A 27,036-nucleotide genomic window follows, 5' to 3' on the forward strand; every position below is an offset into this window, starting at 1 on the left:
ACACTTAGGATATGCTATCAGGCAATGTATTGACAGTAAATCAATATTTAAAAAGCTCGTCTCATCACTGCAAAGATGTGAATGGTTCCTTATGTCTATGTCTTAAGATTTAAACACAGTTACAAATCCATAATGATATGTAAACCCTTATGTCAATATAAAGACACATATTAAACATATCCTTTCTAATAGATATTAAATTATGCTGTGTGACAATAGGACCCAATACCTAGAATGGGGAAAGGGAGGGGGAAGGGGTGGGGGGAAAAAGGGGGGGGGGAGGGGGGGGGGAAGGGGAAACAGGAAGGTTGGAAGGGAAGGGGGAGGGGGGGGAATGGGGAGGGGAAGGGGAAAGAAGAAAAAGTAGGAATAGAACAGAGCAAAAGCTATAACTTGATATAGTTATTAAAAATGAAATACCTAAAACTTTTATTGGAGGACACAGTGCTATTATAACTCATTTCTTCAGACATGCGCAGTTGCGCCGTTTCTCTTCTTCTTCCTGAGTGCTGGAGGGGCCTCGGGTCATAGTGCCACGACGCCTCTGGCACCTCGATCACGTGATAGCTTCGTAGTGGTCACGTGACCGCTTCCGTCACTAGTGACAGAACTTGAAGGGGAGGAGTCATTAAACCATCAGTTTAAATCTTGTCCGGCCTTAGTAGAACCGAGCAGGATTTTTGGATGTAGCTACGACATCATGGAGCCTCCTGAGTGCCAGATGCCATGACATAGTAGCTACGTCCCGGATTTCTGAAAGGGTTAAAATGCTGGACACAGCTGTGAAGCATAAGCCTTAGCTCGGACCGTTATCATTGGTTGGGGCACAACTGTAACAAATTGAGCTTTAGATGTTGAGCCTGACGTAAATGCGCAGCATCATTCAACACCGAGAGTTTCTTGGGAATAAGCGGGAAGAGGCAATTATGATTATCAGTTATGTTGTTATTGTTTTTCATTTTGGATCATGACATTGAACATTTGTGACAGCTGTAAAAACATTTTTCTGCTGATCACTCAGTTTACGATGGAACAATACACAATACTCTATTAAATGTCTTTGTATTCGCCAAATTACCAAATCATATTAAAATAGCCATTGCCAAGTATTTTATCTGAAGCCTACAAATTCATTTTATTTCTCATTTCCTTTTTCGTTTGCTATTCGCAACTTGTCTTTCAAATTTTTCTTGTCTTGTTTGCCTTGCACAGGATGATACCGCTACAGTCGCAGACACGAACAATGAACCTACAACACGGGCAAACTCAGCAGTTCATGATTAAGCCCAAGTATTTCTCCAACACCCAGAAAGTGCTTTTAGGGGAACAATCCACAGAGGGGTCACTACCACTTAGAGTTGGCCAGGATCAACAGGGATCACCTTTCCAGTGTGAGTATGATCATATCATTATGTTATTTGACAATTAATCACAATTTCCTTTTAAAACAGGACAATTTTGCTAGATTACCCTGAATTTATAGGGAATGTTACTACTGTACATTAAACTGATTGGGAAAGATGTCTGGGATAGTGGGGGCAGCTTCCCTGTCTGTAACTTTGACTACATTTATAAGTGCGTCAGTGAAGACTGGAGATGCATTGAGAGAGACTGTTGAGGTTACTGCTCTAAAAAGAATAAGCAAGAAAGCTGCCAGCTAGTGTCCTTTCTTCTCTTGTTTTGTTATTTCAGATTCATTTGAAGTCGTTTATCATCCAATTCCCATAAATGACTGTGGGACAGATATTTGAAATATTTAAAAGTGATCAAAAATAGGATTTAAAACAATTTATAAGGACGTTTGCTAGACTTTCTATTTTTGTCAATGAATCATTTCTGATAAAGGGACCTGAAATGTTTTGATCTGATCACCTACTGTATGGGAATTGGTTTTTAGTATCTTTATATATTCAGTATAATTATTTACAAGCAGCGTATTGTAATGTTATATTAGTTATATCAGTTCCATGCTCATGCAAGTGCAAAGTAGCCTAAATATTTTTTTTCCCACGTTTGACACAAATGATGCAAATTTCAAGCAAAATTAGTATAATTAACACTAAGTGGTATCTTACTATATATTTCTGAAAGCGTCATATGTGTCCGTGTCTGTATGTGTCTCCCTGTGTCCCTCCCTGTGTCCCTAGCGGCAATCCCATTGGACCTTGGGCCAGGCCAATGAGATTGCTCCCTTGGCCCGCCCGCCCCCGCACACCTCTCATTGGCCTGAGGCGGAGTGACAGGCCAAAGGAGAGACAGATGGAGAGACACACAAACACACACACACCCCCACACACACACCCCCACGCTCTCTGCGGCTCTCCCCTCACATAGGCCGCTCCCCCAGCTGACCATCCCCGAGAGCGCTCCCCACGGCTCTCACCACTCATAGGCCACTCCCTCACCCGGCGCTCTCCCTCACCCCCCACCTGCTCTCCCCCCCCCCGCCTGCTCACCTCCCTCTTCCCCCCTCCCCCCCGCTCACCCCCCCCATTTACCCCCGCCCGCTTATCCCCCCCCCCCACCCACACACACAGAGCACGCTCTCTGCGGCTCTCCCCTCACACAGGCCGCTCCCTGTCCCAGAGGCCGCTCCTCCGGCTGTCTCCGCCTCTCCCCGCGAAAGGCACAGCACCTCCTCACCAGAGCGTCTCAGCCTCTCCGCTGAGGAGCCCTAGGTGGAGGAGGAGGGCGGCCGGTACCCGGACGAACAGGAGGGCGGCCGTGTGCAAGGTGAGGAAACGCAGGGGAATGGGTTATTAAACGCGCCCCTGACTCCCCCTGCCCTTTGCCCCCCCTACCCTCCCTGCTCCCCTACCCTCCCTGCCCCCCTACCCTCCCTGCCCACCTGCCCCTTGCCCCCTGCCCCCCTGCCCTCCCTGCCCTTTGCCCCCTGCCCTCCCTCCCCCTGCCCTTTGCCCCCTGCCCTCCCTCCCCGTGCCCTTTCCCCCTGCCCTTTGCCCCCCCTCCCCCTGCCCTTTGCCCCCTGCCCTCCCCTGCCCTTTGCCCCCTGCCCTCCCTCCCCCTGGCCTTTGCCCCCTGCCCTCCCTCCCCCTGGCCTTTGCCCCCTGCCCTCCCTCCCCCTGCCCTTTGCCCCCTGCCCTTCCTCCCCCTGCCCTTTGCCCCCCTCCCTCCCTCCCCCTGCCCTTTGTCCCCTGCCACCCTCCACCTGCCCCTCCTCCCCCTGCCCCCCAGCCCTTTGCCCCCTGCCCCCCCAGCCCTTTGCCCCCTTCCCTTTGCCCCCTGCCCTTTGCCCCCTGCCCTCCCTCCCCCTGCCCTTTGCCCCCTGCCCTCCCTCCCCCTGCCCTTTGCCCCCTGCCCTCCATCCCCCTGCCCATGGCCCCCTGCCCTCCCTCCCCCTGCCCTTTGCCCCCTGCCCTCCCTCCCCCTGCCCTTTGCCCCCTGCCCCCCCTGCCCTTTGCCCCCTGCCCTCCCTCCCCCTGCCCTTTGTCCCCTGCCCTCCCTCCCCCTGCCCTTTGCCCCCTACCCTCCTGCCCTTTGCCCCCTGCCCTCCTGCCCTTTGCCCCCTGCTTTCCCTCCCCCTGCCCCCCCAGCACTTTGCCCCCTGGCCTCCCAGCCCTTTGCCCCTCCCTGCCCTTTGCCCCAACCTGCTCCTCCCTGCAACCCCCCCCGCCCCTCCCTGCCCCCCCTGCACTCCCTGCTCCCCCTCCCTGCCCTTTGCCCCCCCACCCCTCCATGCTCTTTGCCCCCCCGCCCCTCCATGCCCTTTGCCCCCCCGCCCCTCCCTGCCCTTTGCCCCCCCGTCCCTCCCTGCACTTTGCCGCCCCTCCCTGCCCTTTGCCCCCTGCCCTTTGCCCTCCCCACCCTTCTACGCCCCTTGCCCCCCCCCCCGCCCTTCGACGCCCCTCCCCCCCGCCCTTCCACTTCATGCCCCCTGCCTTCCTCTCCCGGGCAACGCTGGGTATATCTGCTAGTTACAAATAAGTGGGAAAGAACACATAAGAAAAGGTATACTTGTATCAGTTTGTTACATTTTTAAATGGGCGAATACAAGTATTGTACCCTAACCAATCTCCACCCTTTGTAACACCCCCCCCCCTTCCACAAAACGTAATGGAATCAGCTGTCAGAATGGGCCATATTCCAACCTGAGATACACTCCATCCTACAATGATCAGCCCCTTTACCTTCTTGTTTAAACATTGTCTCTTATTCCATCTAGACTGTAAGCTCTCATAACGAGCAAGGCCTTCATTACCTCTTTGTATATGTCCTTCCCCATTTTTATGAAACTCCGTTTATGTAATACACATAACTCTGTACCCCCACAGTACTGCGCTGTGGAATATGTTGGCGCTTTACAAATAAACGATAATAATAATGATTAACAGACTTATACACAATCTCCATTAAATCTTTCGCTGCCGGCAGAGTTTTTAATACAGTTCCACTCAATGCTAGCAGGTTCCTTTGACAAAAGGGTTAAGCATCTCTACATAAAGTCTTTTGATTTACATAATTCTATTTGTGCATGATTCAAATAAATGCTCCTCTTTGTGCAGTTTCTCAGGATAGTACAAGAGAAACTCTTGCCAAATTAAGATGAAAGAACCTCTGATCAGCATAATGGCCAGACATAGAGGCCGCCTGACCATCTACTTTTCTCCACACTTGATTTATTATGTGTTTTGCGTAATGTTGCCCACGCAGGAGGTATATGACAGCTTGGAGTTTGTATTTGCAAAGAAACATTGTATTGGTGCCCAGCCTGTGGTGTTGGATTGGCGCCAGTGGTGTGGCAGCTCAGGGTCAACTCTGGATTACATGTTGGAGGGTGTGATGAATTGTGGTTTCGATGCAACATTACACAGCGTCTGCTGATGTCAGCTTCAACAACGTTTCTCTTGGCAAAGTGGTAGTCTAGGTCTAGCTTGAACCGATTTTCCGGTTATGTGAATGTAAGTGTCAGTGTCTACATGAAATATTGCAGCTACAATTTCAGTGAGTCAATGGGCACAATTCATCAACCTTGTTTACAGCTAAAATGCTTCCCATTTACACTTTCCACTTTTTATTTTTTATTTTTTAGAAAAACCTTTTTTATTAAGTGACTATAGTAAGGATTTCTTAGTACAGGCAACATTTACAACCGAGTCATAAAATAGGACTTTCTAATAGTTAAAGAAACTATGAGAGGTTTGGATTTGAAGTGCAGATAAAGTCTCTGTCATAATTTGGCTCCTATTGCCGTAGCGTTGATCTATCTCTGACGTTTAACTTTCTACGACTTTCCCATAGAAACCACCACCTACGGCAGTTATATTAAATGTCCATGGGTGTAAACACTTTACCCCAGAAAAACTGCAGGATTTTGTTGGGAAAAACTCTACTCAAGGTTGAAAAAGGGGAACCACAAATTCTATGTGAGGATAACTCTCTCCAAACTACTCTGGACCTCAGGAACTTCCCCAAAATTAGCACCACACACCTCAGTTTCTGCCCAAAAAACTTTTATTACTTATAACTTATTTTGGGTCTGGTTGTAACCACTGGCAGCTTAACATTGCAAACTCAATAACCAACATCACACTGATGACACAGAAAAGGTTGAAACAGCTGTCTGTGAGTTGTTTTTATTGGCTATGCACTTCTGTAACCCAGGCTTTGCTGAAAAGATGTGTAATACAGCAGGCATAAGCTTATAGGGGTCCATGTTAAAATGGACAGGAAACAAAACGTGACACACTGTGCGCTCATTTGCATGTCATTACCCAGAATCCCTGGCTGCAGTGGAAGCATTGTATGTGATGAGGTAATGGGGAAAGGCAGGGTTGTGTGTCTGAGACATGTGAATGGGCTCACAAGTTGTATTTCCTCTTTGCTGCCATCAATAGATATTTATAATCTGCAAGACAAACAGACACCAGGGAATTCTGTGATTTCACAGATAGACTCTATTGATCATATCTAAAAAATGGAGGACCCATCTTTAGTTTAAAAAAGATGCTCTTTCCTTTAAGTTTTTTGGGAGATGCGTTTAAAGAGTTATGTAGCATCAGAGCATGACTTTTTGGTCAGTAAGTACTGTCATGCAGTAATCAAGGGATTACAAATCCCAATTTCACATGTAACAAATCCATGCAATGAGGCCCATTTTTACCATATGACTGGAATTCTGGAAATATCTTTAAAGTTGGTATATGAAATGTTTTGTGGTTTACCCTTAAATTGCCAGAAGTTCCTTAATTCAAAAACAAATTTAAATGAGTGAATATGGCAGTACATGGCAGCATATAAAGGGTCACGTTAATTTGCACATTGACTTTTAATGCTTGGCGCATGTTTTTTTGCAAAGCTTGTTATTTTCCCAAAATTTCACCACCACATAAAATGTCAAATTTCACCTGACTCGTGAATTTAAGCAAGAAATGTGCATATCTTTATAGTACATACAGTATAACACCTTTCAGTGTTGGAAGACCTCTTACAGCCCATTCAAGGTGTCTTATGGAATATCTTAATAAATATATCCCTGAATCTGCTATCAAGCAAAAACATTCAGACATGTAGCCTGTAGATAAAGCCTATTTTATGTTCCCTGCAGTCGCAACTTCAAAAAGCGCAACAAAATCCTTGGAAGATAACATACCCTGGGGTTCACTAAGCCGCGATGCGGGGTATTGCTCCCTGATCCTACGTTAATTGCTATTGACTTGAATGGTGTTTTAGGGGTGCGATACCCCACATCATGGCTTAGGGGATCCCAGGACCCATCAAAATAATTTTGCATCCACATTTCTCTCTAATTGACCACATTGAGAGGGACTAGTATCTGACTAGGAAGAAAAAGATGTCCATTTCTTAAATACTGTACACATATATTTATATGTTTGTTAAAGTTCTGCAATGTCCTCATACAATTTTAGGGCAATTGATTCCACTCATACGAAAGTGCGTCCTTTTGCTGCAGTTTCATCTTTTTACTTGGTGGGTATGACATGGATGTCCTTGGATAGTGTACGCACCAATGCACTTTGCTATCTTAACACTGCTCTTGCACTGATGCAACCTAATGGCTGCAAATTGATTAAATGGACATACTCTCTATGAACTGCAGCAATTTAGCTGCTTGTCATTAGTCATTTGATGACGACCTGCATTGATATGAATGTATCCTTCTTTTTGCAATTTAGGTTTTTCGATGAATGTGACATCTCCGTTCTAGGATGATAAGATTTGTGCAATTTATCATCATTTCGCTGCTTTTGAACGTATGCACATACATTGATTGAAAAGGCCTTTGTGACCTGATCTAGACAAGTGCAATATGGAAATGTAATTCTACCCTCTCTCCAGCTCCATTCAACAAAAATAATGCCTTTGGCAAGTTTCATTTTATTGTGTTTGCAAAGCACAATCATTGTATACTGTATCTGCAGTTTGTCTCACTTATGCACTATACTATCAGCAGAATGTAAAGGCAAAATTAGGTGTATGCTAATTAGGCAAACAAGGAAAGTAGTTTTCTTTTACAGACTTTTAAGATATCCAGTATAATGAAATGTGTTTTGTCTGAAAGAATGTTAATCTACGTATGTCTTGTTGGGATATTTTAGGATACAATGGTCAATTATGCTGTGCAAAAATACACATGCGCATACACATACACATACAGTACATGTTTTTCATTTTTAGATGTCATTTACCAGAGTCCCACGTTTGCAAAACTGCTGAAGCTGGAATACTGAAACATGTAACCCACATTTAATATTTTTATCCCTGTTTGATACAATGCTGCTTATATTGTAAGTTCTTCTGACACTATTGGCGTGGATGTCCAAAAGCTAACACACTTATCAAGCACTTTTATTGATGCATCTATTGCAAAAAATGAATGAATGATATATATTTATATATATATATATATATATATATATATATATATATATATATATATATATGTGTAGCCTAGCCTCCGGCCGTTACCAATTGCCCGGGCCCTACAAGTGTAAGTCCTGTTAGGTACAAGCAGTGGATGGGTTAATTCCTCCAGAAGGCCTAGTGTGCTATTGCAGCCTAAGATGCAGTTAGTGTATCCAAGGGTGGGCCAAGCAACAGCCAGAGAGTGTCAGCCTGGGGGAGGTACTGGCTGGGTCACATGCTGGATTGTGATGATCTGTCAGTATCAGACCTGCCCTGTTATGGCTAGAGAACTTTGGGGGAGCCCCCACTACTGCTAAAACTAATATGTGGGCGGTGCTCTTGGGTAGGTATGTATTATAGTAGTGTAGAGAACAGTAACCCAAGTATGGCACTCAATCTCACACTCTGATTGATCAATTGTAATGTTAAAAATAATTTATTGAATACAACATACTAAAATAATGGGTGTTAAAACAACAGACAAAACGCACAATGGATCTAATGCTGAGTTCAGTGTGATTCACTGTTTTGGGCTAACCCGGCTAAAGAAAATGTGTCAGTCTAGACCATTCTACTATCCCAGAGGATCCTCGCTGACTGGAGGCGCTGCAACCATGAACAAAGGTACCCTGTAAACCTGTCCTGAGAATCCCCACACCGTCGCGGAAGTGCTCAGCCCTCCTTTTACCTCACAGGTATGCACCATCTTACATCAAAGACATTAGTAGCAGACCAGATCTCACTTAGGGTGGGGGTAAAGGGCTACAAATGGAGGCCCTGCTGCGATCCATGCTCACAGGACAGGTTTACCAGCAGAAGCTGGTACCATAGAAAGAAAGTGCATTTTCAGCTCCAGTACTGAAGGACGTGAGGGAGACAGGTGTGGTGTCAAGGGGATTATCATTTCTACCAAGAAGTGCAGCCTGTACTGCCCTAAAGGATGTTTTGGTTGGGACAAGAAGCTACTGGTCCTGTTCTAAGTCACCCTGCGGGCTGGAACATAGGGAAGGGGTGTCTATTTGCCGCGGGCCAGGAGCCCCTGAAGGAGACTAGGGTGTCGGGGTTCAGACGGGGTAGAATAAGAGTAATGATAGGTATCGTCCGAGGAATGGGGTATCATGATTGTAGGTCAAGGTTGCCCAGGACTTTCCGTTTGAGGAGTTACCACTTTACTAGTAGCAAGTTTCAAGTACAAAATATCGCAGAGAACTGGACTGTTTGTCACAAGTGTAATGTGCTTTACAGGGGTTTTGCCTGCAGGGGATGCTTCCCTACAGAGAAAATACATATAGCAGTGTGTGATTACAAAATGGCGGTTTCAGAGAACTGGGAGCCGCATGGCATTGTACTACCAACAAAAAGGCGATTCCCGCCACTCCCGGGAAGCCGCATGGTTCTTTTTGCAAAAGTGCATGCAGTTGCAAGCTTTGGCTGACATTCAGTTTGCAGAATCGGCGCAAACTGACGAAACCCCAACTTTTTCTTGCTCCGGGATTGGACGATGGAGTTCACCAGGAGGAGAAGCTGGGTGTGCCTAAATGGAGCAAACAGGATGTGAGGAGCCAGATGCACGTGTACTTCAACAGCTACAGTTGTGTATGCAGAGCTGCCTTACTTGCTCCACTATGGAAGAAATCGATCATGTGTATGAGCTTACCGGTGGAGTCCTGGTGATCAAGGACAAAGATGGAACTCTCTTGCTGGGAGTTTGCCCTCTATGTAACCATCCAGATGGACAGCTCCAGGAGATGGGGAGTTGCCCGATCTGTCGTGTGCCCTTCTTGCGGCCTAAACCAGAGGAGATGTACTGGCCTAATCCCAACATGATGTAACGTACGTGCTCACCACAAACCTGGACCGGTCCACGGGGCTGAGGTGGGGATAGATATACACCGACCTTAGACCACGAAGCCTGATCCGGGTTGCGAATTCCATGGTCGTACGTAGCAGGGTCGAGATTGGAGAAGGCAGGATAATCCGTGGACAAGCCGGGGTCAGGATAGGAGAAGGCTGGGTAAACGATATCCATGCTGGGGCTTGGCAACAGGACGCTTGGGCGAAGGTGCTCCAACGAAGACAGGAACAGGAACAGGGAATCCAGTGCGTCAGCACAAAACAGCACCCCCTAGCCGGGTACAGCTGTGGATAGTGGAGACCACTGGGAGCAGGAGATTGCAGCAGGTAACAGGAACAACGATGCAGACCTCTGCAGGAGAGATAGGGGATCCAGTACATCAGCACAAACAGCACCCCCTAGCCGGGTACAACTGTGAGTAGTGGACGCACTGTCCCGCCTTCCACTACCAACCCAGGTCCTAGTATAAGACCCCTGACTCCTAGACCTTTGTCCCTGGTGAGTCCTGTGGCCCCAAGCAGAAATGTGGAATGTGATAACATGTCTGTCTTGCCGAGTTATATCTGTACAAGCTGTCTGGAAAGCTGTGCCATTGGGGGGATCGGGTGGAACAGGAGGATGAATCTCAGTCAGAACCACTACAGATGAGGTCAGATAAGAATAGCTTGTCAGGGTCAGTGCTCAGTACATTTCCAATCAAAGAAGAATGCATAGAAACACCATTATGGGAAGGGTCCATATTTTGGGTGTTACCCGGCACAGCCAGAGAAAAGGTCCTCCTGAAGTTTAGCAGAGCGGAGAGAGTTCTATTGATGAGGTTCTGCAAGATGGGGTATGAGTATCCTTATCTCCCAGAGAATCTTATGAGGAGTGCCTTGGAACACAGGAGGGAGTGGGTGGAGGGAGCTATAATAGCCCATCTAGCTAACACTACTAGGGGCTCCAAGTTCTGGGATTTTCACAACAAAACAACTACTCTAGCTATGGGTAGTGGGTCGCAATGTTCATCTAGACAGAGATGAGTATATCTCTGGGTCTGGGAGAAGGAGATGCTACTCCATTAAGTTACTTGATAGTCAGGGCAATATGGTAAAGATGCCGACTACTACTGAGGTAGCCCAAGTACCACTCACACTAAATACAGGTTCCAGCTATGTGATGTTATGCATACTGTACTCCAAGCACGGGCATTAGAATTTCACCAAGGGGAGATTGTAGCCTAGCCTCCGGCTGCTACCTATTTCCCTGGGCCTAGTAAGTCCTGTTAGGTACAGGCAGTGGATGGGTTAATTCCTCCCGGAGGCCTAGTGTGCTATTGCAGCCTTAGACGCATTAAGTGTATCCAAGGGCGGGCCTAGCAACAGCCAGATAGTGTCAGCATGGGGGAAGTACTGGCTGGGTCACATGGTGGATTGTGATGACCTCTCAGTATCAGACCTGCCCTGTTATGGGGCAGGGTTACAAGCCCAACCCCAGGGTATATATAATGTCTCTCTCCCAAAAGAGGGTGTGTCTCTTTCCTCCCCCTGTGGAGTGAGCAAATGACCAATATTAAATGGACTATTTAAACAATTAATTTTACTAGATAATAAAAGCCCCTAATTAGATGAACAAATTGAGATAGATTAATAACATGGCTATGATAAGATAAAAACAATAATGATTAAAAAACAAAAAGACCCATCATAAGCTGATGGCCGTGCGGTCATCCCCCCCCCCTTCATTCACCCCCTCTCCCTTCCATCGGGCACCATTATCACTTTGGGGCTCAAGGGAGTACAGAGTCCACGCTCTGATCAAGTGCGCCGACAGACTGGGGTGTTTGGTCATGCGGTCACCCCCCTCTTCACTCACACCCTCTCCCTGCTATCGGGGCATCGTTATCGCTTTGGAGCAAGTTAAGCTGCTACAGGTCTCTTTCCGGATTGGCATAATTGTGGTTTTCTTGTAAGAGGAGGCTCAGCTAACGGATTCCCTGATGCCACTGCTCATGAGCTAATTTTGGTGAGATTATTACACTGAAGCATTTTCTATGCACATTTGGTTTCACCTTGCCAATATCTCCGTTTTCACTCCTCCATGGACCTATTTAGTGAACATTATATCACATTACCATCTGTCCTGTCTCCCCTCATTGAGTTAGTCCCCATTAATATTGTGTGTCTGTTATATACAGGTTATCCTTTCTGAATATCAGCTTATGATGGGTCTTTTTGTTTTTTTTAATCATTATTGTTTTTATCTTATCATGTCCTTGTTATTCATATATCTAAATGTGTTCATCTAATTAGGGGCTTTTATTATCTAGTAAAATAAATTGTTTAAATAGTCCATTTATTATTAGTCATTTGCGCTCTTTTTTTCTTGGTTTATTTTTATTTTTCGATTTGGAAAATCGTTTTTTGAGCTGCATTTTTTTTTACAGTGCATTCAGGCATTTGTTCTCTCTACACACTGTGCTCAATCTATTTATAATATCCATTGAATATACACTCATTATTCCAAATAAAGTGCTGGTTGTTTTTCCTTTTTTGATATATATCTATATCAAGAAGAAATGACAATGATTAGACAAAGATGGTAGTTGACTAGATTCCAAGGGACATCAAATTATAAAGACAACGACCAAAAGTAAGATAGGAGAATTAAATTAGAAAATTTGTTGGAGCAACGTGGAGAAGAGGCTTACAACGTGGGTATATGGAATATCATTGGTTAGGCCTTCATCACAGTGACTGAAGAGGAAGATGATGATGAGGATGAGATAGGTACAGACACACTACCCCAATCCACAATGAGGAAGAGATATTGATGTCTCCAGCTTCTCCGGTTATTAATAAGTCTATTGATGTTGATAGTTATTTTCTCTGTTCAACAAATGGCTTTAAGTGATTTTCGATTAATTTTTTGCAGTGGATTTTCGCTGTGGAAAAGTGATCGCTTTTGGACTTTTTCCTGTTTAAATTTTTTTTTTATCTCCAGTAGCTCCTATAATACATAGAGTTTGTTTTTTAGCCAGTTTATGGGGTATCTCTTTCTATTTTTTATTTCTGTCTAGAATACTTACCAGTATGCTGACGATATGCAACATTGGTATAGTAATCCATTTATGCTTTATAGGTTAATCTCTTCAGTACCAGTCTTCTGTAATGCATTGTTCTGTAGTGCATTGTTGTGGCTTATGGCAGGGGTGCGCAAACTGAGGGGCGCATTAGATTTTTTCGGGGGGGCACGGCGGTTGCAGAAGCCCCGCGCTCTTCCCCAAGGCATTTAAATTAAATGCCGGGGGATCGCATGATCGCGGGGTCAAGTGGCGTGACGTCACACAAAGGTAAGGGGGTTGGGGGGCGCGGGCACCGGGGGAGGCAAGGCAGGGGGGTGCAGTAACAAAAGTTTGTGCTCCCCTGGCTTATGGCGCCAAATTAGATAAAGAGAAGAAGCAGGCACACGGTCTTACTCAAAAGGAGGTTTAATATGCCATAAAGTCCAACGTTTCGGCAGTCAAATACTGCCTTTGCCTTCACCTTGAGAAAGGCAGTATTTGACTGCCAAAACGTTGGACTTTATGGCATATTATACCTCCTTTTGAGTAAGACCGTGTGCCTGCTTCTTCTTCTCTGTACTGGAACATTTGGGACTACAGGAGCTCCCCAGGACCAGCGCACCGGCAGCTAAGTACCCCACCTCTATTACCATTGATATTGAGTGCGTGTCTCATCCTCTGTCTATGGCCAAATTAGATAAAGCCATATATCCTTTTAATGGCCATTCAGATGAACTCACGAGTGAACTCTCATTTTTATGTAAGAACTGCTTTGTACTTTACCCGAGCTCTTATCTTTGTTACATTTCACAAAGGGTGATGCTTTGCCAGACTGAACTGAAAAGGTTAAATAACCCTATAAACTTCATGTGTGGTATAAAATGTTCCTTCCCGAGTAGGGCTGCCCCTGGGAATTTCATTGTGATTCACGCTAAGGGAAGGTTGCAGGAATGAATTAAGATATAGATGTTGAATCACAGCCAATACAAACCTCATTTCCGCCCTTTTGTACATTATAAATTCCTTGAAATAACTGTCTGGAGATTATAACTCAGTCTAATGTTCAAATATTACTTTATTGCTCTTTATCATTTCCATCAGACATCCAGTGCCATTTACGTGTCAAACTATTCACCAGTTCCAACAAATAATGTTAGAAACCGTTCCATGTGTTTATTTGCATTTTCTAAGTTCTGTTATTTCATTTCGTTAGAGCCAGAAAACATGTTTATATGGATCCCTGTGGTATTGTGAATAAATGTAGTTAGAAAAATAAATGTCTTGTGTAAGGGAAATTATTGTACATGTACTGTATCATTTTTTCCTGTGGACAAGATGACTTTCATAAAGTTATATGAGCGCTTGAAAATGCTGTTCCATTGTTTCTGTACAAAAGGCCTTCATTTAATTTTACTTTTCCATCCTAATCACATACTTATTTAAAAATAGTCCTGTAGTGTAATATTTTGATGAAATATTTTCTCAGTTAGGTATGAGACCTTAACTCACCCAGAATAAAACTAACTTTATTTCATATAGCGCTTTTCTCCCAATCAGAATCAAAGCGGTTCACAATTACAGTACAGTATGTGGGACGCAGCCCGGATGAGTTTACAAACTATGATTTTTGTGCCTGAGGCACAAGGAGATAAAGTGACTTGTCCAAGGTCACAAGGAGCAGACACTGGGAATTGAACCATTGAATCATGGTGATGTAGCAGTTAGAGGATTGCACTAGCATATGAAAGATTATGGGTTCAATTCCTGCATGTGTATTATATAAAATAAGAAAATTATACCATACCATGCAGGAATTGAACACCTGTCCTGATTCGAAAGTAAAATTGACTGTCTACCCAAGCACCAAGTTTGGGAGAGCGCCGCACACGTGGACGCAGCCTGATGAAGCAGGGAGAGGAGAGAGCTGAAGATGTCAGGTAAGTCCTCACAGAACCCCTGATCACGACGGCCATTTCGTGATCCCTGTTATAACACGGTCTCATTATGTGGACCCCGAACACTGCGTTATAACGGGGTTCAGCTGTATGTCAAAGGAAAAAAAAATCCTATAACTTCCATTCTGATTTTTCTTTAATAATTTCATGTATATGGGGGGTAGGGGTAGGGAGAGGGGGTGGGGGAGTTGGTCCAGCTTTGCAGCCAAAAGACTTTGGTAACATGATCAGCATATACAGTATGATTTGAAATACTCCTGCAACAAATGAAGACCTAAACCTAAAGAGATGTTATTTACAGCTTAAAGCATAAATTGATGGCTGGTTGTAATTTCCACAGCTCTGCTTTCTATGCATTTTGCTGTTTCAAAGTATTACAAAGCCAGTTTACATTTTCGTATCATGTTCATTCCACTGCTGGGGATTTTTTTTGTTTGAATAATTTATTGTGGAAGCAATTAAAGACATAAAAGGATTTGTAGTTATTGTAAAAACATGCCACTGTTGACACCCTTTTTTGGGGCTGCCTGGGGAGATAGTGGAAATGATTTAGCTCTGAAACAACATTTCATGTTGGCTATGGTGGGTTTATTTATTTTTTCATAAAAAACGAGTGTGCTGTATAATGATACTTTGTATAAACACTGATTGATAGCCTCGTCAAAATACAGACTTTCTACAGTACTGCGATGCTGATTTTTATGAGTACATGACTGCTCTGTGGTAAGAAGTAATGGTCGGGAGCATTTGCTACTAATCCAATCCAATAATGATTTTAAGAAAAAGTTACTCAGTTGCCCTTGTATCTTGCATATTGCATATTCAGTAGAGTCCGGTATCTACAAATAAATATATTCCCTTTTTTTCTAAGCAATCTTTGCTGGCACTGGAAGAAATCTTTAGGCCCATTGACGTAAATGACTTAGTAAATTAAGCCAATAATCCTCCAATAAGTTAGCTAGTTAACTGGATAGAGAAGCTTCTCGATCTTCATCTTCATACCATGCCCACTGCTTCTGAGATGATTTTTTTATTCCTCTGATGCCCTCAGCAATCTCATAAAATGTATTTTCTCTGCTCTGTTAACGGTAAACTTTTTCATAGTTATAATTGTTTTAGTGCCTTTTTTTCTGTATCGTTCAGTATACCCTAGGCTAGATATTTAAATAACTTTACATCCTAACAATATATTTGTAAGCAAATAAGTTGAATACATTTTTGTTCAAATGGAACAGAATTGTTTTACTCTAGGGATTTATTTTTGTAATGAGGGACGTTCATGGAGAGAAAGTGTTATTTTGTCATTTTCAAAGCATTTTCATATCAGTGCTGTATGGTAGCTAAGAGCCCTAGTTAATAAAACATCTACTAAGCCATCTTCTGCTGTAAGACACCTGGGGCTTGAAGACAACTTATCATAAAAGAGCTGAAAGGTGACTTCCACGATGGTGTCTTATTGCAGAAGACTGCTTAGTACTGTATATATGGGCCATAGGGGATAAAATGGGAGTTACATGTAATATGCTTTAGAATGGTTTAACTTCCATGTAACAGAACAGGAGCTACAAATCTCTTGTAGTATAAGCTGCAGTTCTAATTGAATCAGACACAATATTTCAGTTTCTGGAGAATTTTATTTTATTAAAAAATATTTTACCAGGAAGTAATACATTGAGAGTTACCTCTCGTTTTCAAGTATGTCCTGGGCATAGAGTTAAGATGACAAATAATACACGGTTACAAATACATAGTTACATAAGTGAACAGGGTATACATTATATACAAGACATTGCATGCACAGTTACAGATAATATATATTATAGGCGTATGTAACAGTTACAGACCAGATTAAAATGTGAGAAAGCCTTAGTTTTGAAAGAACGTAAACTGGTGGTGGATGTGTGAGTCTCCAGGTGGTGGTTCCAGTTTTGAGGTGCACGGTAACAGAAGGAGGAGCGGCCGGATACTTTGCTGAACCTTGGGACCATGAACAGTCTTTTCGAGTCAGATCTCAGATTATAAGTGCTGCATGTGGTAGGGGTGAGGAGCTTGTTCAGATAGACGAGTAGCTTGCCCAGAAAGTATAGGAAGGCAATACAGGAAAGATGAACTTTGCGCCTAGACTCAAGTGATGACCAATCTAGTTCTTTGAGCTTTTCGCAGTGATGTGTGTTGTAGTTGAATTGGAGAACAAAACGGCGTATTGAATTGTAGAGGGTATCAAGTTTGCTAAGGTGGGTTTGGGGTGCCGAGCCGTATACTATGTCCCCATAGTCGATAATTGACATTAGCATCTGCTGTGCGATATGCTTTCTGACCAGGAGACTTAGGGAGGATTTGTTCCTGTAAAGTACACCTAGTTTGGCATAGGTTCTGGATGTCAGGGTATCAATGTGCATCCCAAATGTTAAATGGGCGTAAAACCGTATGCCCAAGTATTTAAAACTAGTAACAGGAGTTAGTGTGGTATTAGCATTGGTTCTGATCTGGAATTCAGTCATTGGAAGCTTTAAAAATGTAGCCTTGGTCTCAAATACCATTGTTACAGTCTTGTCGGTGTTTAAAAACAGTTTGTTTTGGAAAATCCAAATCCAAAACTCCAGAATAAAAGCTAGAGGTGCACGAAACAAGTGCAGAAAAAGCCATAGGGGAGCAGAGGTTTAGAAAGAATTAGTGTCAAGACTGCGAACTTCCCATGAATATAATCTGGACCAATGCAATCCGGTTCATGCTATTCATCTTCTTGTTACTTTATATACGAAAATATAATGCATTTACTTCTTTGGTAGAGGTTTCTGCAACACACTACAAAGCAATAAATAGTAAATCCCCTTGTAGCACTGATCATTCTGGAGAGTTATGTTGTAGTGCAATAAACTGGTTCTACTTTTAGTGCTCAACTCTACGGAGAAGTCTTTGTTATTTTAACTGATACTGTATTATGCTGGGTTACTTCTAAAGTCAGTTAGGTAGGGATTTGTGAGGCATAATGGTCCATATTTACTAAGCGGTCTTCTGCCTAGACTCACCGTCCCACACTTGCTAGGCTGGTGCAACCACTAGGCGTCTTAGACAGGGCGGCACATTTTGGCTGCAATGGGAGTGGAGGAGAAAGACGGACGACCGGTGGTGGGCACGGAGCAGGGCGGCGGTAGAGATGGGCAGTGGAGGTAGAGACGGTGGTGGTGTCCACCTCCACTGTTGCCCTGCACCGCTCCCGCTGTCCTCTGCCTTTCTCTCCTGCCACCGCCTGTCTTTACTGCTGACCTCTGTTCTCCTCTCCCATCACCACCCATCTCTGCTGCCACCCTGCTCGGTGCCCACCGTCTGTCTCTGCCACCGCTCCTGCCAGCGTGTGTCTTCTGCTGACCACTAGTAGGCATTAATTGAGAGAGAAGAGGGGGTGAGAGAAGTGGAAGAGGAAGGAGAAATGAGATAAGAGGAGGAGGATGTGAAGTAAGACAAGGAGATGAGAAAGAAGGCTGGGGGTGCGAAAGAGAGGGACTGAAGGTTCACCACAGGTGCTGAATACCCTTGGACCGGCAGGTGGTAACAGCCTCCCTCCCGCCCTTAAAATAATGGCTTTAATGGTTTTGCTTTTATGGAATGGTGAACCTTTTTAATGGCAATGTTCTAATGTTTAAAATAGTTAATAAAAAATGGAATAAAAACAAAAGCTCGAAATTTGGCACTCATTTTGACATTGTTTTTGTCACCGCAGTGAAAAGACCTTGCTTGAAGAATGCATTGTAGATCAGTTTGGCGGGGGAGAAAGGAGGCTCTCCGCCACTTCCACTTGATAGATTAATTGGGACAGGCTCTGCTACTGCTAATGCTTATCAACATGGTGTGGTGGTGTCCTCTCATGGTGGAAGAGGCTGTGCTAATACTCAATGGTGAGTGGCAGGTGTGATGTGTCCTCTCATGGTAGGAGAAGCTGTGCTAATACTGGGATAATGAAAAAAGGATTGCAATAGAATGTAAGATCAACCCTAAAAATTTCTTTGAAAGCAATAACTTTAATAAAAATGAATAAATATAGGATCCTTTCAGTGTGAGATGGGCAGGCAGATTATTGGAGATAAGGAAAAAGCAGAGGTATTAAACAAATTCTTTTTACCAGGTAAGAATCAATTTCATGTGCACAAGGAGAAAAGGTCTTATGAGAGAGTGCCCAAACTGGGTTACCTTTTCTCCTTGTGCACATTTCAGTGATTTACCTAGGGAGCACTGTCATAATAACTATCATCTATCGCTGTTGCGGGGGTACCCCTCTTGTATACTAAGAATCAATTTCAATAGTAGTGCCGCAGGAGGAAGCTATAACCTCTATATTAACGAACAATTGGTTAACTGAGGAAGAAGTTCATAGGCGGCTTGATCAAATTAAAGTATATAAGGCACCTGGCCCAATGGCATACATCCAAGGATGTAAGGAGTTAAGTTTAGTAATAACTAAACCATTACATTTGATATTCAATGACTCCATTTCCACAGTCTCAGTACCACAAGATTGGCGTAAAGCAGATGTGGTGCCTATATTTAAAAAGGGAGCTAGATCACAACCGGGGAATTACAGACCGGTAAGTCTGACTTCAATAGTGGGGAAATTACTTGTAGGTTTAATACGGGATAATATTCAGGAATACCTAATGGAAAACAAAATTATTAGTAATAGTCAGCATGGATTTATGAATGATAGATCATGCCAAACTAACCTTATTTGTTTCTTTGAGGAGGTAAGTAGGAATTTAGACCAGGGTAATGCAGTTGATGTGGTCTACTTAGATTTTACAAAAGCTTTTGATACTGTTCCACACAAGAGGTTAGTGTACAAAATAAAGCAAATTGGACTCAGTAAAAATATATGCAACTGGATTGAAAACAGGTTGAAGGATAGACAACAGAGAGTTGTCATAAATTTAACTTTTTTAGGTTGGGCTAGTTGTGAGTGGAGTACCTAAGGGATTGGTACTGGGACCCCTGCTTTTTAACTTGTTTATTAATGACCATGAGGTTGGCATAGAGAGCAAAGTCTCCATGCTTGATGACATTAAATTGTGTAAGGTAATAGAATCAGAGCAGGATGTTATTTCTCTCCAGAAGGACTTGGAGAGACTGGAAACTTGTACAGGTAAATGGCAGATGAGGTTTAATACAAATAAATGTAAGTTTATGCATTTGGGAACCAAGAATAAAAAGTCGACGTACAAATTAAATGGGGATAAATTAGGGGAATCCTTGATGGAGAATGATTTAGGAATGCTTTTAGACAGCAGGCTTATCAATAGTGCCCAAAGTCATGCACCGGGATTACTATCACCAGACAGGACACAGTAGTTTATTCTGGCAAGCCAGAAAACATACAAATCACACAATCGCAGTGTAACACTCACTAACTGGGGCCTGTGGGGGAAGAATCTAGCATCAACTAGTTGTAGAGGCCTGCATCAGTAGGCTTGCCCTGAACACCTTCTTCTCCGGCTTCGAAGTGCTATTCTACCATTAGCACTTTTGAACAGCCCGCCAGTCGTGATGTCACCGTCTCCGTCCACGCTCCGAATCAACTCCAAGATTCATCTGGTTCTCTGATTGGCAATGCTCCTTACATAGGCCTTGGTCATCTATCTTTTTGCTGGAGCAGAGGCCGCCGACCAATCAGAACACAGATCATGACGGCACCAATCAGAGGAGGTTGCCGGCTTAAAGACTGGACTGCCCACCCGGGAGTGAGCTACTGGCGAATGGGTAATTCAAACTGGCCAATGGGAATCATTAAACACAAAAAACAAAACTGTGCGCTACTACCTAACTACCTATAAAGTTTAAATGTATAAATATATACAGTGCAGTGACTATACCATCAATTTAGTGATAAAAAATGTATAAAAAATTAAACCACAACTCCCACAGTGAGATAGTTAAACATTAAATAATAAGTGCCACATAACCGTGTTGGGGATAATGGCGTCTGCAGCTGTAAACGCAGGGGTGGCTCAGCACCCCACACACACTAAGAGAAGGGAAACAAAAGAAAACAGCGCACAACGCCAAATAGTGAAGCAAATTCAACAATATATTATAGAATTAAAAAGGGGGTAATATATCTGCGTACATAAAAAAGGTTGGTAAAAGGCATGTAGTGTGTATCACACTGTTTACCACTCGGCTGTTAGCTGTAGATTCAGGTGCTTGCTTCCCTCTGCTGCTGCAGCTCAGCTGATTCTGTGGCAGGACGTCAGTCTTTTCACTCCCAAGGGGATTTCCCTTCATGCAGCCAGGTTCAGCAGCTGGTACTGGGGCTCGGTGAAAACGCTCCTGCTTCCCTGAAGAAGTAGTTAATTCTACGAAACTAGTTGGATGTAACATTCTATTGCCTTATATCTGCTTACATTGGCCTTTGTCTATGTGTTGGCCTGTCCTGTTTTTATTTCATCCTGTGTGCTGTTTTGGACACTTGTGAGAGACTCTGTAAGACTGTTCAAACTTCCCTATTGAATCCACCACTGCTGTGAAGACAGCAGCAAGCTGCGTTTTAACCTCTCTGCAGAGGATACACCTGCCAAGGTACAGGAGCAGCTTCATATCGGCTAGGAAGCAGGAGCGTTTTCACCGAGCCCCAGTACCAGCTGCTGAACCTGGCTGCATGAAGGGAAATCCCCTTGGGAGTGAAAAGACTGACGTCCTGCCCCAGAATCAGCTGAGCTGCAGCAGCAGAGGGAAGCAAGCACCTGAATCTACAGCTAACAGCCGAGTGGTAAACAGTGTGATACACACTACATGCCTTTTACCAACCTTTTTTATGTACGCAGATATATTACCCCCTTTTTAATTCTATAATATATTGTTGAATTTGCTTCACTATTTGGCGTTGTGCGCTGTTTTCTTTTGTTTCCAATGGGAATCATGCCTACAGGGCTGAGAGCCGGCAACGGTTCCCCTGGCCAGCCCTAGGCGCCTCAGCGTCTTGGGAGAACAAGGCTCTGAACTGCTGAGAACAAGTTCTCGGACCTGAATCACAGCCCTTCCCCACTCATCATTGTCCAGGTACTCAAGATGCTCCCAAGCTCAGTCACGAACCAGTATTTCTCCATATGTAGCCCAGCTAAGTGTATTACTGGCTGTGCTCATGGAGAAATACCAGAAACACAATGGACATGGCTGCCTTACTAACTGGATGGGGAGGATACTAACACAGGGAATAAAATGCGTTTATACAGTCCCCATTCCCCAAGACACACATTTTCCCCCTTCCAGATATCACACAATGATAAAGCTCTCTTCTGGAAGAGGTTACACAAAATATATTAAAGACCCAGGCCAAAGTGAGCCTCATAGAGGCGGCCATTACACCCGGTTTTGGGGTTTGTGAGGCTGGCTACCCCTACCGTCACACACCTTGAATATGGAGTACAATTTTGGGCACCACACCTTAGAAAAGACCTTATGGAACTAGAAAGAGTGCAGAGAAGAGCTACCAAAATAATAAAGGGGATGGACAATCTAACTGATGAGGAGAGGCTAGCTAGCTGTAAAGGTGATCCGGTGCCTATGTCGAGGTGTGGCCATGATGTCACAAAAACGGTTTGCCCTCATTGGCTGAACCGCCCACGTGACGCGACCGCTGCGCCAAAAGACAAAAATCTGGTCTTTTAGCAATGCTGCCGTGCTTCCTCATGCGCGCGCTCTTATTGACGGCCTCATAGAGGAGCCGTCGACTGTTCACGCCACACAGATCGCGATCACTATGGACGAGGCCTAATAGTGGAACACTGGGAGTTGTGTGGGGGTTATGGACACAGGGTGAGTGGAAAATTGAGGATTCCTCCAGTCATGGAATGTAATGTCTCTACAAGTGCCAAATGGTGGCTTATCACAGAAGTCTGCTTAGTAAATGTGGGTCATTGTGTTCCATTGTCCACAGCTCTTTGTTCACTGTGAATATACATGGTTTGCCCCAGTGTTGCAGCCTGGTGATAAATATAGACCAGTGTGTTAACCTGCAAAATCATTTAAAATGACTTTAAAGGCAACATTTAGAATGTGCAATATTGAAAAACAGTATGTAATGGATTTTTGCACATATGTTTTCCCTATTGCATTAAAAAAAAGGGAATTGCTGAAATTTTTGAAAAATGGTCTCATACATTCATGATAGAAACTATCAGTTCTTGTGTCATTTACCTCTTAATCTTTTTTTTGTGTGTGTAACAGACATAGCACTCCATTACCTAGTTTGCCTAAAAAATGTTGTCTATCCTAAAAATGAGTTATGACTCCAAATTATAGAATATTTCAATCTGATTTTCAGATGGTATTAATGTACACTTCTTGATATATAACCTTCCCTTGTGTCATTATATTAATCCTGAAATGTGTTCGGGGACTATGTTTTGTTACCATTGCAGCTCTGCTCGCGTGCACAGGACAAGGGCATGACCGGTACATATAACAGCAAATTATAGCATGTTTTCTAGGAGAAAATGATCTCACGGGTATGAAATATTGCACATACTGTACAGTACAAAGCAAAATCAGTGATAGTTAAAAACATTACTCAAAATAATATTAAGGGCAAAGCAGGGTGGACAAATGTCCAGAAATCTAATATTGTGGCAGATTCACATCTAGCTCCAGAGGGGGACTGCCAAATGCTGATATAATGGGACTGCAATAAAAAAATAATTGAGACTGAAAAAAGTTAAATCCTTTTTGGAGGAGTTATGTGTAGACTAATGTAGAACGTTTAACGGACTTGACAGTTTGCGCCCTGTATTTGAGTTTATAGTTCATTCAGTTATTGAAGATAACTTTTTAATGTATACTGTATGTGCATTTGTGTGGGATTTTTCAAATGTCTGCCCTTTTCTCATTGGCAGATTTGTAATCTTGGGAGAGTAGTTATACACAATGTTATAGAGAGAACCTCACCCAATCTACTGTAATAATGCCAGAAAGTTTGACAGTGGGTGCAAGCAAGGAGGTAACTGGTAACAACAAGAGTGTACTCTAGACCAGGGTGTGCGCAAACTTTTTTCTATGCGCCCCCCGCTGTCTGCTCCCGTCTCTTGCTCCCACCCTCTTACTTTCTCTCCAGCATCGGCAGCGTCATTGAACTTCACTATGTCATGTGATGTTGCTTTGCCATTTGACCCCGCTGCGGCACTTTACTCCGTGTTGCGCATCGACAGAAACCGGCTGAGAGCAGGTAAGAGTTAGTTACAGAGGCTTTGCGTGCTCCCCATGCATTTAATTTAAATGTTGTGGGCAAGAGCTTGGGGCCTCTGTAAGCACCTAGCCCCCCCCCACCCCGAAAATCTCACGACCCAAGTTTGCGCACCCCTGCTCTAGACATACACCAAAAAGACATCCTATAAATGGTGCACACCACAGAATCTTAAACTGCAGGTTAATTGATAGTATATAATAATTAACATTTATTAAAACGTTTTACAGAAATGACTTACCATAAAATAAGGGGGGTCTAGGACATGACCATGAAATAAACAACACAACAAATGACTAAAACTAAAAAGGTCAAACTCTTAAGGCTCGTCCGTCCAAATGTTGGTATAAATCCTTCAGCAGGACAAGGCATATATCTTTGATGGTGATCGGAGGAAAATTGATAAAGATGTTAACAACCGCACTAAATGCTGCTTAATTAGTAATACTGCCGTATCATAATCAGGATGGGCACTTTGATTGATCGTTGGTGAATTTGGCTCATTGAGCTATAGAACCCATCAATCACTATTGTAATATAGCAAAATGTGATGGACATAGTATCAAAATGATTACTATTGTGGTAATAATATTAACTACCTCAAAACCTGGCACTTTGTTAGTGATAATGCTGTATCATAAACAAAATAGTCACTGTAATTGAGCAATGGTGAGTTAGGTCAAAGAGCTACAGTACAAGGCATTTCAATCACTATTGTAATGTAGCAGATAGAGTATCAGAATTACTGTTGCGGATGCGTGCACTGGAAAGACACAATAATCAAAGTATCAATTTTTACACCAATATAATGTGTTTAAACCACAGAGTAATTCATAATAGGGAGATAGATCAGGTACTGTAATTGCTTAAAATAGCTACAATTGGCTGTGAGTTATTTCCCTTAGATAATACTTATTTAAGAGGCTGATCATTGTGTGTAAGTTTAGTACACTAGCTGAATTGGAGCTCATTAAGACACACTATTTGAACACCTGAAGTGTAGTATATAATAAATATTATTAGCATGGTTTGTACAGTGAGACCCTCAGATGAACAGATTTTTAAACCCTGGTTGTCTGATTTACAATGGTCTTGCATAGGTGCCCTTTCAGACCGGGTTCCCTTAATCAAACATATACTGCCAAACTTTCTTGGCAGAGGGAGGACTAATCTCAAGGGCCATGGTTTAGATACAATCTCTAGTAAGGAGACAGTGAATTGTTTCCCTCTTAGGTTTTACAACAAACTGATCAGCAAGGACCACAACTGATTCAATATGTTTCTAAAAATGTAGGAGACAGACCAAGTGGATGCCCTGTGAGTGCACACCCAGAACCCTGCTGAGTCCTAGTGTTTGTGCACAGGGAAACCCTCGGGTAAGGATAGCGGGAGCTGACAGCTGACACAAAGGTATCTGAAATGGCAGAGATGTAGATGAAAGGAGGTAGATGAAATCTAACTAGTAAAGCACCCAAATCGGTACAAGTGAGCTCTAACAGGCTCCGATCTAACTACACAGATGTTAGCCAGGAGTACCATGGAGTTCCCTGTGAGGACTGCTGACTAGGGTAACCGACGTCAAACTGTGACGTCATTAATCCGATGTACGTTTAGCTTTAGAAACAGCTTCTTCTGGGGTGGGCATACTGCGTCTCAGATGGCCGCTTTCTAGTATCTGCTTGCTATAGAAAGCCAGAGACGCAGAGTTCAGAGAAATCAATAAAGCATGTAGGATGCTAAATACGGTACAACACCAGAATATCTAAAAATTTTACACTATAATGTGCCACTTTATAATTTGTGTTGAAATAAAAAATACTAATATTTCAAAATCATACGAAGTTTGTTATTATTTATATTTATTTTTTTGTATATATTTTAGTTTTATGAATTTTCTGAGTTTGTAATATGTCCTATTGTCATATAGAATATAATGCACAGTAATTTATGTATTACCCCTGACAAGGGGTTCCCTGCAAGGAAACAGTATGGTCGAGTTCTCAGAAAATGAGAAATATCCTCAAGAGAAAACAGAAGATTAAAAAATGACAATGATATAGTGAAAACACAAGATACATTAAAACCTGGGCTGTATAGTGATGTTACAGAAAGGGTGTGTAGACAAAACCTTTGTTCAGGCCATTTTGGAGTCTTTTTGCAGAAGCATTTTATCCCAATGGCCCTTTTTGGCATTTTGTGAGATATGATCGATCCCCTGAAAAAACAGAAAGCTCTGTTTGCTACCATGATGTCTTCTGATATGTCATGATATATGGCGGTGTCCTGTTTATTATGTATTGAGCCTACATGTTCTAAAATCTTTCTCCCCAACTGTCTTCGAGTTTTCCTCACATATTTGAGGCCACATTACATGTCTTCAGATAAATGACACTCTCGGTCTTACAATTGATAAATTGTATTAGTTGGTAGAATTTGGTGTTATTCCATTTCTTTCCATTTTACTGGGAGCAATTTATCAATTGTAAAACAGAGGGTGTCATTTATCTGATGACATGTAAATGTGGCCTCAAATATGTGGGGAATACTCGAAGACAGTTGTGAGAAAGATTTTAGAACATGTAGGCTCAATACATAATAAACAGGACACCGCGATATATCATGACATATCAGAAGACATCATGGTAGCAAACCTAGCTTTCTGTTTTTTCAGGGGATCGAACATATAGGTTACTGGATCATAGGTTACTGGAAGTCATGCAAAGCCTTCCAAGGGCATACCTGGATGACATTGCTGTGTTAAGTAATACCTGTGAGTCACATTTAATACATGTAGCAGCGGTGCTGAATAGGATTAGGGAAGCAGGGCTGACACTCAAACCATCTAAGTGTCTAGTCGGGATGGCAGAGGTACTGTACCTCGGGCATAGAGTAGGGGGAAGGCATCTCAAGCTGGAACCGGCTAAGGCAGATGCAATCATCGAATAGCGAGTGCCCCGAACCAAGAAGCAAGTTATGGCTTTGTTAGGCACCGCTGGTTACTACACAAAGTTTGTCCCCAGTACAGCGCCCTGGCCAAACCCCTGACTGACTTGACCCAGAAGAAACTCTCAGT

The 27,036-nt window shown here is 43.2% G+C and overlaps 1 protein-coding gene across 5 annotated transcripts in view; it reads left to right on the forward strand.

Annotated features, from left to right (window-relative positions):
• The window catches only part of LTBP1 (latent transforming growth factor beta binding protein 1), a 415,460-nt gene that overhangs the window by 151,434 nt on the left and 236,990 nt on the right, over nt 1–27,036 (forward strand). For all 5 annotated transcript variants that reach the window (XM_075596619.1, XM_075596618.1, XM_075596617.1 and 2 more), the window contains exon 4: nt 1,213–1,391. In XM_075596619.1, coding sequence (XP_075452734.1) covers nt 1,213–1,391 — 179 coding nt within the window. The remainder of the gene's footprint in view (nt 1–1,212; nt 1,392–27,036) is intronic.

The sequence above is a fragment of the Ascaphus truei genome, chromosome 4 (assembly GCF_040206685.1).
Source record: "Ascaphus truei isolate aAscTru1 chromosome 4, aAscTru1.hap1, whole genome shotgun sequence".
NCBI lineage: Eukaryota > Metazoa > Chordata > Amphibia > Anura > Ascaphidae > Ascaphus > Ascaphus truei.